Genomic DNA, 14695 nt, shown 5'->3' with positions numbered 1-14695 from the left:
TGGGGGGGGCATAACCCCACATCACATGCCCTCTGCCCCAGTGATTCCCCTCCAGAGACATAGTGCAAATTTCAGGGGCAAAAAGGGGCAGGAAGAAGGGGGAGGGGGCAAGGACAAGGAGGACACACAGATGGTGTGGGACAGGGGAAAGGGAGAAGGGAGCGGGGAGTGGGCAGGGGGTGGAAAGGACTCACAGACAGTGTGGGAGCGGGAGGGGATTGGGTAGGGGTTGAAAAAGACACACAGAGTGGGGGAGGGAAGAGAGAGATAAGGCAACAGTTAAAAAACAGCCCATGGAAGGTCCATGTCAGCAAAACCAACGCCACCTGCCTCCCACCCTCACCACGCCCAGGTCACAAGAATGGGCGAAAGTCGCGCTCCTCCACCAGGCTGATGGCGGGGTTCTTCAGCTCCTCCTCCGAATTGGCCATCTTGTAGCCCAGCTGAGCCAGTACCTGCTGGCAGGCATTCTGGGCAAAGGCCACGATGTCATAGGAGAGGCGGAAGCGCCACTTCTCAGCGGTGGCTGCAGAGTTGCGCACAGTCCCATATTTGTGCTTGCCCAAAGTGGGGTCACCCCGCGTATTGTTCTGGATCCAGCGCGCCACATGACTGTCCAGGGGGATGCCCAGAAATTCGTAGATCTCCTCTGTCTTCTTCATCGGGTTTCTGGCCAGGTCCTCATAACGTACCAGCATGTACTTGCCCTTGAGCCAGGATGGCCGCATGAGGCCAGTGGACACGGAGCTGGAGAAATCCTCACACACCGTGGTCAGCTGCGTAACATCTAGGTTGTAGGGCTTCCTCCCTGTGCCGTACCAAAGCCGCCAGAGTCGGTAGGTGTCCCGGAAGGTCTCGCTCCGAGAAGCCAAGATGCCACGGGGGTCTCGCACAAGCTGGATGACCTTGAGGTTCAACCTTGGGTCTTCCACCAGGGCCCGCAAGTCATTCACCTCAGGTACCCGCACAGTCTTGATGGCCACGTGGCTGCGCTCACGACAAGCCTCGGCCGCCAAGGTCAGGTTCAGCAGACCGCACTTGCGCACACAGTCTCCCTCCTCCAGGATCAGGTCAGGGGACCCTGGAGGGTCACATACTGGACGAGAGCAGAGGACCCTGCTGGCCCCTCGGCGGAAGACTCTGTCGGTGGTGTGGTTGACTGGAGGTGGCTTGATGTAATTCTCCAGAAAGTAGAGATCACAGTCATAAAGGCTCCTCAGCAGGTCCCGGCTGGCGCCTAGCATGACCCTGCGGTCTGCGGGGCTCTTGCCCTGGGTGAAGCGGGGAATGAGTGTGTTCTGGACGTGGTAGAGAGGCTCAAACAAGTAGAAGACGTCCATGTGCTGGTTGAAGAGCTGGCCCACGAAGGATGAGCCACTGCGCGTGGTGGCCAGGATGAGGACGTGCGTTTTCCTCGAGAGGTTATAGGAGAAGGTGGGGCCCTCCTCACAGGGCCGCTCGGCCAGCCCAGTCTCTGTCAGCCCAGGGCAAGTGTGGAAGGATTTGGCAGTGAATGTGCGGATGGCGGTGTACTGGATGGCAATGGAGGCCAGGGCAAGGAGGAGGACAGCCTTCCAGGAACATTGCATGGCTGGGCACCGTCATGGGGCTGCTGCTCCAAGGCACAGGGTCTACAGACAGAGGACAGCCAAGGGTTGGGTTAGTGCTTCACACAACCAAGAGCCACCATGGGATCCAGGAGAAAAGCCCAGGCCCTGCCCAGTGCTCATTTATCCCCCAGGACCTACAAAGCCTGCACAGGACTGTCATTTCCTTGGTGTCTCCAGGGAACTTTAGAGAGCCAAAAAGACAGAGAGCTAAGTGAATTGTGGTTGCAGAGGACTCCTACAGTGAGTTCTAGTTTTCTTAGCCTACTTACTGTGTCAAAGCCTAACTCCCCCGACTTTCTGGAGGGGGGGGGGACTATTGCCACATCCTGACACTGCCCGTGACCCCATCAGCATCTTCTAATTACATAGGTTGATACCCACCATCCTAGCTAATGGCTTTTCCCCCATCCCCTACCTACCCTTAGAGGAAGGAGACACACCAAATTCCTCCCTCCAAACACAAGTCCTGGAGAGCGGGGACCCCTGTGGCCCATGAATTCTGAGTTGACGGCAGAAGCCAGCTGAGCCAGGAACTGCCCACATTGGGCCATGGCCTTTCTACCTTGCAAATGAGGGGGCACAGCAACCTCCAGATGAGGACCTCTATGCACCTGCAGTGTTATAAGCCAACTGGCCTGGAGCAAGGGCAGATCCCAGAGACTGCTGGGACTTATCTCCACCCAGGGCTCAGGGTTTGTTTCTGGCTGTGAGGCAGTGATGCTCACTGCCCAGAGAAACAGTCTCTGGCTTTTCCAAGACACTCCTCCATCTCTTTGGTCTATAAAAGGGAGGAGAGGGAGGGGCCACAGGAAAATAGAGGGAAGCCTATGCCACCAGCTCACAGCATGCCCACAAGCATCTTGCAAGGTGGCCCAAGGGATGCTGCCTCAGCTGCCAGGTCCTGAGAGATGCCAGGGCTGCAGGGAGACCCAGTGCCAAGGAGCTCAACACTTACCAGAGGAGGACTGCTGCACAGTGGAGACTGCTGCCAGTGGCTCAGATCTAGCCTGGCCAGGCAGTCCAGTGGTCTGCGCCTCAGCCCTGTGGCTGTGATGACAGTGGGCCCCCAGGCCACGAAACATGACTTTTCGCCTGCTCCCCGAATTGACTGCTGACTCATTGCTCCAGTTGATCTAATGCCGCCCCTGAGCCACAACACCACAACTTTCAAGTTGTAACCTCTATCAACCACCCCTGCCCACCCGTAACAAGCCCATTCCAGGGCTCCTGTGCATAGGAGCTGGCCAGCATGCACACTCACATGTAAGGTGGCAAGTTCAGATAGGTTCTGTATTAGAGATGAATGGAAGCAATCCTGACCTTATAGAACTCAACTGGTCCTGTGATACAGGCAGAACATGCCAGGTCTTCAGGTCAAGAAAGTAGCTCCAAAGGGACAGCTGGGGCAGGGGTCTTCTTCCAACCATGTGCAGCACACACAGCAGCTACCTGAAAGCCAAAGGCACATTTTACCAAGCCCTGGTAAGGCAGCAAATCCAGGACTTTAGTTAACTTTAGTTAACGTTCACACAGGGCTAAGGCAAGTGAACAGATTCAGTCTGTAAGCAGAGAGGTATCCCACGCAACACAGGCAGCAGTGCCTGCTAAGGCCTGTGACCTGCTTTAACTCCAGTCTGGAACCTGTATGCTTTCTCTCCGAGACACAACTGTGTCCCTCATCCTTAAGCACACTTGGCCTTCAAACATTGCACCAGGTTCTATCCCGGCCCACCCACGAATCAGCACAGGAGGGACTAGAAGGGGGTAAGTTGATGCGTTCTGAGACTCAGAATGTGTGTTCTCCATGTTGCCATCAGGTCTGTTTATTGGTTGGCTCATGGCTTGTGGCTAAACTCATATATTTTGTGTACTCATAACCCTCCCAGTATCTGCTGTGTGTCCTGACTCCCCTAGGGGACAGGTAAGTGTACCCTAATCTTGCCATTTTGGGTACCCTGTCATTCCCAACAAACTGCTCTGGTAGGACAGGGGTCCACTCCCACCACTCTAAGGCTCATGAGTGGGAAAGAGCAAGGACCTGCATCAGAGTCAAGCTGGTGCTCTAACCCTTCACCATTGGCTCGGATGACCAGGAGGGAGGAGGGGCAGGGAAGCAGAGCTCCAGGCTCTACTTGCCTGGGGGGAAGCACAGCATGGGTCCTGGGCCAAACACAGCTATGCCTACTGAGGTGTGGGATCTGAAAGTCCTACTGAAAACGTGAAACACCATACCATGTGTCACCAACAGGTGTTAAGAGAGGAAGCCTTACCGTCCAGATTCTTGGGACCCTCTCAATGGGATCCAAGTTACGATCTGGACCACAGCCATCCTAGTCCCTGTGGCAGAGGACTCTGCCCCATGGAGCAGAAGGCTGGGGGGCGTGGGGGGTGTAATGGTCCAAGGACCTTAATCCCAGGTCCTTGCCAAGTGCCTCAGGGAATACCAGCCTCCTTCCTTCCATTGTGACGTCCCTAAACAACTTATCTGTGTTTATTTACAGGCGTCTATCTACCAGTGGTCCAGACCAATGTCCATTGATGATGGCATGACACAAAAGAAAGCCAGCACGTCCAAGGGGGTCCCCAGTCTCCCTGAGTGTCTCACCCCTCAGGCACCCACACTGTCCCCACCTCCACCTCAAGGCTATGAGGTCACCACCTCATGACTCATTTGGCAGAAAAAGAAGCTCGTGCTTCTCAGGTTACAACAGCTTTTCCAAGTTCATGGCCCCCAGGTAGAGCCAAATCCCACTTTCAGGCAATGTGCTCTGAAAGTCTCGCTCAAATCCACTTGTCGCATCTGCTCCCGTCACAGCTCTATGTCACTCTCCTTGGTTTGCATCAAGACAGGTTGGCCTTTGGCACTCCCACCCTGTAACTCTCCAGCTCCAAAGACAGAACACACACCGCATTTTCTTCAGAGGAGAGCCTTGCATCTTGCCCAGGAGAGGATGGATGATTTAAGCTCTCTCCGCCCCACCCCCGCCCCCCATTTCCCTTCCCACCCAACTTGGAGAAACTCTGAAGCTAGGTCTAAAAGCCGGGGCTTCACTCGGAGCCATAGCTCCCTAAGGTGAAGAGACTCCTCATCTTAAGGTACAGCATGGGCACCGTGAACACAAGCCTGAGGCCTGGCTGAGGGCCGTGTGCCTGCCTTCCAGGAGGGCACAGCCAGAGCATGAGAACAGGAAGGAGGACGGTAGAGCCCCCCTGAAAGTGCTCTGCTCTCCTGCCAGCCTGGCACAGCCAAGCCCAGAGCTGGCCAAGGGTCCTTGGTATGCTGAAGGCATCTGCCCTGGAAACCAAACCAAAGGCCTTGGGGCCAGGTCCTGTTGTTCCCAGGCATGCCTTGGCCTCTGCAAGAGATTTCTCAATGCCTTGGTCCTTCAAGCCAGACTTGGGGACCCATATTCCTTCCTGGGTTTCCAGTCGCTTCGAGTATGGACTCCCCTTGTTGGTGGCTCAAACCTTGCGCACAGGAGCCCAGAATCCCACCATCTTGTCAGAAGCCAGAGGGCCTGGTGATCAGACAGGAGACAGGAGACAGCTCAGACTGCAGTGCTGCAGTCAGGCTGGGGGTGGAGAATGATACACAGGAAAGCTCTCATTTGCAGCTCAGGGGTCAAGCCTGCCAGTCAGAGGGCACACCAGTGGCCAAGCACCAGCTGGGTCTTGAACTTCTCTTTCCCCATCTGTAAAGGTGGCCTAAGCAGAGCACTGGTTGTAACAGTCTTGAAGCATTTATTCATGCCCAGCATTAGGACAAGACTCTGCCTTGTGTTTGACAAGTGGCATCTGGCACGAGCACCATGGATCCTCCCAGCTCAACTGTTTGCCTGCTGGGAGCCTTGTCTAGAGTTCTGAATTTTTTTGTCGTAGAAAAGTACTTCAAAACTAGTTGCCTGTACCCCTAGAGTCTGCTCTAACAGAGGGAAACCTCTATAGGGCTTTGCTCATCACTCCTTCTTCCCCCAACCTCTTGTCTTGCCAGAATTTTCTGTGCTAGGCTGATGTGATGGTACTCTCTGTTTCCCTCTAGTGGCCAGAACTGGTAGTACAGCCTCCAAGCTCTGTGGTTTTGTTGTGTTCAGTCAGTCCTAATGCGAAGCCAAAAGGGGCAGTGGTTGGTGGAGCTGTGATATTGCAGATTGCAGAAAAGTGTGATGATGGCATTTCCATCTGGGTTCTGGCTTCTGATCCATGGAGATCCTCTTCCTCAGCTGCACACCAAGAGGCAGGCAACACTAGGCAGTCTGGTTTTACCCCTGGCCTTCACCCCTGCCCAGCCCTCACACTGCCCAGGCTGGAGAAGCAGTGTTGAACAGAATACCACTAGAAGGAGTGTCCTGAAGCTTCTGCCTGTGCCCAGATGAGTGACACTGGGCCGTGCTCCATACCTCTTTCTACTGGGGTTTTCCTTGGGTCCAGTAACAAGGAAGGACCCACCCATGTTCAGGGCCAGTCGAGGCCTCATTCACTAGCAGACAGCGGGAACCCCCTACGACTGTGGGAAAACTCAAGTCACTCTAGAGAAGAAATCAGTGCTCGGTGTCTCTGCCAACCATCAGCCCCAGCCCCAGGCCTGATTCTCCATCTGAGACTATGCCCAGAGGCTCTAGGACCCAAGTCCCCCCAACTCCCCATAGGGATCTTGGCAAACCTTCCCTGACCCACAGGCTCCCAGAAAATGCTACCTGTGCCCAGTTTTATACACATGGTTTAGAAGTGTCTGGGACCTCCCCATACAAGAGCTGGAGAGCTATCTAAGGACAGGACTGGTAATTGAAAATCATCCCTGATACCTCGCCCCAGCATGGGGCTTCCTTCTTTGCCTGGTGACACTGCCTACCAGCCTTCCTCCTCCCCAACTTTCAACACACCTGGCCAAGATGTCCCTGTCCCGGTATCAATTGCTGCTCCAGTGGAGATGGGGGGGGGGGCGGTCAGTTGGGTTGGCTGGAGGCCGCTGAAGTTGGATGCAACCTGCAGCAAGTAGGGCCTAAGAGGGACCTGAAGGCTCTGCAGGAAGTGGCTGAGGCTAAGCTTAGACAAGTGACTTTTTTTTTTTTATCCAAAAAAACACTTTTAAACAGCCTGTGGAGGAGGTCAGGGAAAGCAGGAGGAAATGGACCTGAATATCTGCTGCCTGAACAAAGCTAGGACACAGGGGTGCCAAGGCTCTGGGGTCCCATGTGGACATTCAAGCAGGGGACAGAGGACTTGGGCAGAGAAGCTAGCTGAAAGGTAACGTCAGGAAACTGCATGTTTATACCTGTTTAGCCAGCCCTGACCCACTATAGATGTTTGTTTAGTTAAGGCCAAAAAAGCAAAACAGCCAGAGTTTTTGGTTTTGGTTTTGGTTTTTCTCCCAAGGTGATGAAAAGGAGGCAAGGAGAAAACAAGAGCATGAAAGTCCGAAAGAAGGAGCTAGGTCAGTTATAAATGCCAAGTAACTTGTGGGCTTATGGGGTAGAGCTTCCTGGCAGCCAAGGAGAAAAGGAAAATAACACAGTTACATGCTTCGCAAGACCCATGAGATAAAAATTAAAGCATGTGATCAAAAGACATCTGACTAATATAGGCCGGGATCATGAGATCTCCCAGGAAGTCTCCAAAGCCACACAGCACCATGAACTCAAGATTCTACACTTAACAAAACCCAGGGACAGGTTCCCTAGTGCTGTGCGCTGGAGCATACTTCAGAACTAGCAGCATGGAGAACACACAGTGACCTTACAGGGATGGTGACCAGTCCAAGGGACACTGGAGGCAAAGGGCTTCCCTTTGGTGGCACACTCGACTCCACTTTAACCTCTTCTTTAACCTGCAGGTCTTCCCTCTGCAGGACACAGCAAGATGTTTTGTGCCCAACCTCTGGAGTCCTGAGACAGAGCCAGACTCTCACTTGAGCACCCCCAGCAAGAACGACCAGGGTTCTCAAGGCAGACCCAGCCATACAGAGAGTCACAATTCCTTTATCTTTTCACCATAGGCAGAGCTTCCTGGCAGGCTGAGATCTCCAGGCAGGTCATGAGGGCTAGCACTGACACTCCTGACTGTCTCAAGCCTCGTTGTAAAGGTGTCCTGGGCACGGGAGGAAAGACCTGCATAGGGAGGCTTGGGTGGGAATCTCATTCCAGCTGTTTGATGGTTCCGAAGCTTTGAACCAGATGCTCAACCCCTGCTGGCCTTTTGCTGCTCCAAGGTGTGAAATGAGAGAAACAGCGATCCCAGCTAACCAGAAGCAGGAAACTGGAAGCCGAGAATAGGAACAGCGCAGCAAAGCCTGGGCGCAGGCAAGACTCATGAAGGGGTGTCCACTGGTGTGAATTCTGGGGCTAGCCTGGACCACAACAATCCTTGGAAATGTTCACAGACGTGACTTGAGTCCCACCTGCAGGAACCTCAGCTGTAAGGGAAGGAAGCAACTTCTGTCCCGTGTCTGCTGGCCTGGGAGCAAAAGTCCTCCCTGCGGCGGGGTGAGTGGTTGCCCTCCTGTGTGGACACAAGGGCCTAGTGTACAGGAACCTGAGGGGAGAGATGAGTCAGAAGGCTGGTCGCTTGCTGTCTCAGCCAGGCCAGCCTGTGGGAGGCGGAACTTAGCCGGAAACGCCCTGGTTTCCTTCCACCACCACCCCCCCACCACCCCCCGGCCACCAGCATAGCCACACCAGGCCAGTAGGAATAGTACTGAGGCCCCACCCACTGGATCCCAGCTTCCTCTGGGCTTCAGTCACCCTCCCAACTTCAAGGATGAGAAAATATCAACAGGAGCCCGAGCACCCGCAGCTGTTGCCCTGCTGGCAGCTGTTGGGGGTGGGGGAACCTCCTGTTTCTACACCCTTAGATTCCCCATCTCCAGCCACCTGCGTGAGGCCCACCTGCTCCGTGTGCACAAGAGATGGGGTTTGGGAGAGTGAGAGAGGATGGGGCACCAAGGTTCCCCTGAGTCTTAGGTGGGACTTAGCCAACCCAAAGAGATGACTATGAACCCAGAAAGGGGTGCTCTCCCAGATGAGGAGCAGAAGAGCTCAAACAAGTGGGAAGGGAGTCATCAACAACAACACCACAGCTAGTCTACAGTGAGGCCAGGGTACCCATTCAACTGCAATGACACAAACCCTGGTTGCAACCATAGAGCTTAAGGCCCAGGCCACACCCTAAGAACACCAGTCAGCATCAGGACACCAAAGGGTAGATGCAGGGAGCACCACAACCAAGGAGGCCACCCCAATAGGCTCGTAATAATCAGTGACCTCATTGTCCACCCTTAATCCAGCACCTACTGATGGTGGTGTCACCTGACACCAGGGACAGGGAGTGCCTGAGAGGGTTCCCTGGCACGTGAGTGCACCTGGCTATCTCACTGCCTCCCGGGGTTCACCCTGCCCTGCTGAATGACAAGAAGAAGGATGATCACAAGTAGATGTGGTTCTGTTGCCTTCTGCACCCCAACTTGAGGCCCTGGGGAAGTTAAGACCTAGAAGCTATGACCCAGGAATGTAACAGTACCCTTAGCTAGAGAACATCGGAGAATGGCTTTATGACGTCTAGGCCTATAACTTGGTGGGCTGAGTGCAGGGCATAGGCTCAGGGCCTGGAGACCCAACCTTTCTCTCTACACCTAGACCCTGCCATGGAGGCAGGTACCAAGGACGTGCCTGTGTGTCTCATTTGCCACCTCTCCCAGATAACAGAATTAAGAAGCATCACACTCTACCCATGCTCATGACACGTAGAATGGGCATCATCTCTGGCCACTATGAACACGGCCTCCAGAGTAAGGTGTAAACACAGCTGGTCCCCTAGAGTTCGGAGCCATGCTGCCATGCATCACCGTAGGAGACCTTCTGCAAGCTCAGGGTGGAGACACAGCTGTGCCTGCTTCACAGGTAAGACTCAAAAGGGTTATATAATGGGGCCTGAGAGACAATTCATCAGGTAAAAGTGACCATCACCAAGCCTGATGTTCACAGTAGAAGGAGAACCGCCCACAAGTTCTTCTTCAACCTCCTCACAGGTGCTGCAGCATATGTACAGCCACATATGCACACACAGGATAAAAACTGAGACTATGGCATTCCTTTCTTAAAGAAAGGACATTTAGGTGGATGGGTCACACAACTCAGACATAGTAGAGTGGTGTGGGAGGTTCCCCAGGCTCTGTCCGAGCTTGCCTGTAAGCACCCACACCACCCCCCCCCCTTTCCTTTCCCTCTGGCCTCCTGTAATTTCTGGACCTCCCACTTAGCTTTCCTGATCCTGCTACTCTATAGTGCATGCTGGAGCAACACAGGAGGGTGGAAGCCAGACCTGCGGTCTCAGGCAGCCTGACCCTCTCTGAGCCTGGCACACAGGAAGAGAAGGCCATAGTTGGTTCACAGGACTCAAGTACACTGAGTTCTCAGCATAGGCATGGCTCTGCAGCCATCACTCAATTAGTGCTGTCTTCAGAATGTCGGCAACACAGACCTGCCATTTTCTACACCCCGCAGAATCCCTGAAGGAGAGCTCCAGGCGTCCCCTCCCTCAGTGTCCCAAGCTGGGGATACCTGCATGCTCAAAACTCCAAAACAACTCACTGGCACCCCCTCCCAGAGACCCCAGAGAGAAGCAAGGCCATGCTACCAGCCGTCCTCAGCTCACAGCCTTCCAGCTCTAATCAAGGAACAAACACAAAGAGAATCTCTAAACATTTAGAAAACTCGGGAACCTTGTGCCCCCACACGGCACCGTGGGGATTTATAAAGAACAAATCACGCCTGACAAACTTGATAGCTTTCCTGATAGAATTACAAGACTGGTAGATGAAGGAAACGCAGGCAGGGTAATATATCTTGATTTTTAGCAAAACATTTGATACAGCGCCTCGAGTAATCTTACAAAATTAATTCAAACAGACTTGGCCCTCGGCTCTCGTCATGGGGCCTAAAGGCAGGAGGGGGCATATCCCAAGAGTCCTGAGTGGGAAGGGGCAAGGCCATGGGCAAAGGCTAGAAGGCAAAGGGTCTGGGAGTTGGGGGCGGGGCTATCCAGCTCGTGCCAGGCCACGTCTTATCCAACATCTTCATTAATGATCCTGAGAGAGGGAGTAAACAGTCCGTTAATGAAATTTGCAGAGGATATTAAATTGTAAGGTGTTGTGAACACCAATGAGGACAGCAAAGCGGTCCAGAGAGACCAAAGACAAGACCCAGATAGCTGGCAGGGACAGGGGTGGGGGTGGAAGACAGTTGCCAAGCTTCTTGGAGAGCTAAGGGGAAAGAGGGCACCGGCCCCCTCAGGTTGTTGTGTAGTCGGGAAAGGTCACAGTTAGCTTAGGCTCTGGCCTGTCTGAGCAGGCAACCCCAGCAATCTTATTCTTGGCACCGGTGAAATAGAAGAGCCAGCAGATAGCTCCCTTGCAACTAATATAGCTGGTAGAGGTGGGTGGAGGGAGTTTAGGGAACTTGGGGTGGAATTCCACCTTATAAGAGGGGGTCCATGCAAGCCATGGGGGTACTGTAATGAGAAAAGGTCTAGGGAGGAGACTCTGCTTGTGTGCCACTCTTCCTAGGCCACACTGCCTGATACTGCTGGGGCTGGCGCTGTTGGAATAAACCTCTCCCTGCCCCACCAACTGGGCAATGGAGGCTCTAACTGAGGGACTATGCTCCCAGAGGGAGTCCTGATTCTCATAAGCAGATGGACCAGCCTCCCCAGGATCTGGGGTGGGAGCTGAGCCCTTCTCTGTGCTACAGAACCCCTTTCTATCTTACCTCTTCTGTCCTAGCCCCAAGGAGCTCAGCAACCAAGCCTCCCCCCAGGATGCTGAGGCAAAACCATGTGGCCTTGGAGGATTCCTTCTCACAAGGTTCCTGGGCAGGTAGAGTCTCAAATAAGGGTTAGGCTACCGAATAGCAGGCTGAACAATCCTAAATAAATCTCTATGGGAGGAAATGAGTGGGCAACTCCCAGCAGGGGTGCCAGGGCTTCAAAGGACCTCTCTTCCCAAGCAGGCCAGCCCGGGCAGATGCCATATCACCAGCTGGGGCATGGGAGGGAGCCAGGTGAACCCCTCCCCATGAGATAAATAACCAAGATGCTCTCCCAACACACGCCTGTGGTGCTGTTGTGTGTTCCTCATTAGCAAACCTCACCTTTAGGTGGGGATTCTTGTGGCCCTCAGTTTAGAGAGAAAGACACCGAGGCATTGAGAGGCCGCCTACCCAGGAGATCTATGGAGATGCTGGTTGCCGCCTGTAGGTGGCCCCTAAGGGAGAACGCTTGTGTGCAGGTGGACAGAAGCAACCTCTCCCCTGGAGGCCAGTGCCTTCCTTGCCCATCTATCTTTCCAACCCAAAGGGAGTTGGTCCAGCTCCACCACACTTGTAGGGCCTCATTTTACTATATGTTTCCCTTCCTCTCCCCCCCCTCCCTGCCGCCCTCAGTGCCTGCTACACAGAGTCCTCTGAACAAGTCTGTTTCCATGGAAACCATACAGTGACTCAGGGCTTCGGGACCTTCTCTGAACCAGATCATGACTATCAAACGCTCCCTCCACACACCAATTCAGACTCCCAGTGTGCAAGGATGGGGCACAGCAGGACAAGAGGGACCTGGAGGAAGGTGGGGGTGGGGACACAAACCAGGTGTCACTGAGACCCTGACACCTAGGGCTCCTGCAGACTCAGTGGAACAAAGATATACCCCTCCTTCAGTGCAGCCTGACTTATTCCCCTGTGCTAGCACCTTCAATGCAACCCTCCCTTTGGAGCCAGGGCCCTTGGGAAAGAGCACAGAGAATCTGTATCCTCCTCTGAACCAGAACCTTCACTGAGCAGAAATGACATGGGGCCAGGGTAGGGGGAGGCAGGCTAACTTAGGTTGTTCAAAAGGAAAACATCAACCCCCAAAGCTTCACAACTTCTCAGCAAAGAGGGAAATATGGAGTTGGCGGGGGTGGGGGAATTGGGGATCTGATTTGAGATGAGGAAGCAAGATGTTAAGGGAAGGGGAAGGATGGGCTGTTATTCCAAAGCCCCAGCAGTACTGAGAGGCTCTTCAGCAATGGCTTCCCTTAACTTAAACACCCTTTCTCTCCCCACAGACACTGTGACCTGGGCTGGCCATGAGCAATTTACCCCCCCCCCCACCCAAGATCAGGGACAGCAGCAAGCCATGAAAGGTTGCAGTGCCAGGCTCCTGGGGGGGGGGGGTGTCCAAGACCCAAGGGCATATCCACCCACCACCACCCCCCCCCTTCTTTCCCCAGCAGCTCCTTAAAGACCCAAGAGGGCGGGGAATAGAATAGGTTGGGAGCTTGATATCTCCCTGGTGAATCCAGCCTGTGAGTCATGACGACAGAAGCACTTTGAAAAAGAAACAGGGTCATCATGATGCCTAGAAGTGTGGTGGCTACTGGGGACTGGAGCCTGGGAACTGCCTGCCAGGTAAGGTCTCTTTGTGAGGCAGCCAAGCCCCACTTAAGGGGCTGAGGAAGCAGGGAAAGTATCTCCCTGGTCTATTAGGCCCTATTTGCCCCTTCCACCTACTGGTATCTTTGGCTTTCCGAAGCGGCTCCCTGCCCAGCCAGGATGCCTGCCTGGGATGCAGGGCCAACATCCTAGGCCCCTTCTGGCCCTAGGTTCCAGAAGATACTGGGTTGAGTTCCTGTCCCCAAGTGGGCATGCACCTCCGCTGTCCCAGGCTTAACCTCTCAGCGATCAGCTATAGCATCCCTTGGCACCTACCTAGACCCCGAAAGCCTGGGTGTCCAGGAGCCTTTTGCTTAAAACAGTTAAGTTCATCGAATGTACGAATGTAATCCTGAGAAAAGTCAGGCCTGGTGTAGGGAGAGGCGACATGGTAAGGCACCTGAAATCAGACCAAGGTGCCATCCTAGCAGACTGTGAGGTCTTACCTTCCTTCCTCAAATGGCTTGGCCTTTAAACCCCATTCCAGCTAGGGTCACTGTCGATTGTTACTGTAAAGTCAAACACTGTGTCCCTCCCTAGAGCCTGAGAGGAGCTGGCCATTCTCTTCCTATTCAGAGATAAGCTAGGGTTGTTTTGGCTTCGCTGGGGGCGGGGGGCGGGGGCTCTGCACCGCCAGGCGGCCCCAGTCTCCTAAGGGCTCAGCCCATCACAGCATAGTGGGAGCCATACAGGACCGAGGCTAGACGCAAGAAGCTGGGACAGCGCTTTGCCTCAGGGTGGAAGCCTCGTTTGGAAAGTTAGAGACTCTGGAACCTCAGGGTCTCTGGTAGCCTCGTCCGCTCCGAGTCTAGCAGGCTGTGCGATGGTGAACCCGAAGCAGACACCCGAGCGCGTTCCGCAGCAGAAAGGGAGCCCCCGCCGCCACCGCCCGGACCAAGCTCATCCCAAGTTTCCTGCCCTCTCCAGATGGGGTCGAGGAGGGCTGGGGCGATCGCCGTGCCCCCTGTTACCAGCCCAGCCAGTCCCTCCAAGCGCCCAGCACTCTGAGGTCCGTTCCGCTCCCCCCACTCCCCGCCACCGCACACTGCCGGGAGACACCGGTCCCGAGTTAGGGGCGTCTCCCGCCGCGCCCGCGCCCCTCCCGCCGCTGCGGTGCAGTCCGCTCCCGCCTACCCCGGGGCCCGCGGGGCCCGGCCGATACCTGGTGGCGGGCGCGCCGGGAGCCGCTGCAGCGCCCAGCGCCAGCTCCATCCTCGGTCTAGAGTCAGGCTCGCCGGGGACCCATGGGTGGCGGTGGAGACGGCATCCTCCTCCTCCCGCGCCCTCCTCCTCGGCCTCCCTCCTCCCGAGCCTCTTCCTCCGCCTCCGCGCGTCCCTCACGGGCCCCTCTCCATGGCCCGGGGGAGCTAGCCCGGGGTGGTTCCCGCAGCACAGAGCCTTCTCCTAAGCAGAAAGAGCGCGCGATCCTGGGCCAGAGGGGCGCAGGGCCAAGGACCAGAACCCTCAAGCACTGCAGCCCCAGGCTCCGGAGGACAGCAGCAGCCGTGGAGGCCGGAGACTCAAGAAGCACCCTCCTCGCGTCCCCGAGCCGAAAGCGGCGACGGCTGCTTCAGCGCGGAGCTAACGGGTAGCGGGAGCTGCGGTCCCGGCTCCACCCCCAGCGCCGCC

The 14695-nt window shown here is 55.2% G+C and overlaps 1 protein-coding gene across 3 annotated transcripts; it reads right to left on the bottom strand.

The window, feature by feature from the left end:
* Positions 1 to 233: 233 nt before the first annotated feature.
* On the bottom strand, positions 234 to 14367 carry Chst1 (carbohydrate sulfotransferase 1). 3 transcript variants are annotated; one of them, XM_051144195.1, is made up of 3 exons: positions 14229 to 14362; positions 13513 to 13634; positions 234 to 1631 (listed from the first exon to the last, which is right to left on the bottom strand). In XM_051144195.1, the coding sequence occupies exon 3, from the start codon at positions 1587 to 1589 to the stop codon at positions 354 to 356; it is 1236 nt and encodes a 411-aa protein (XP_051000152.1). In that variant the 5' UTR covers positions 1590 to 1631; positions 13513 to 13634; positions 14229 to 14362; the 3' UTR covers positions 234 to 353. The 3 variants fall into 3 exon arrangements, with proteins under 3 accessions (XP_051000152.1, XP_051000150.1, XP_051000151.1); XM_051144193.1 differs by lacking the exon at positions 13513 to 13634 and having other exon boundaries at positions 14229 to 14367; XM_051144194.1 differs by lacking the exon at positions 14229 to 14362 and having other exon boundaries at positions 13513 to 14035.
* Between the last annotated feature and the right edge of the window lie 328 nt (positions 14368 to 14695).

The sequence above is a fragment of the Acomys russatus genome, chromosome 4, assembly GCF_903995435.1.
Source record: "Acomys russatus chromosome 4, mAcoRus1.1, whole genome shotgun sequence".
Lineage (NCBI taxonomy): Eukaryota > Metazoa > Chordata > Mammalia > Rodentia > Muridae > Acomys > Acomys russatus.
The sequence above is the reverse complement of the archived record's forward strand: the minus strand, read 5'-3'. Positions and strand labels throughout refer to the sequence as shown.

Excerpts from the sequence above, each read along its gene's own strand:
- Chst1 (XM_051144193.1), bottom strand. The coding sequence starts at position 1,589 with ATGCAATGTTCCTGGAAGGCTGTCCTCCTCCTTGCCCTGGCCTCCATT.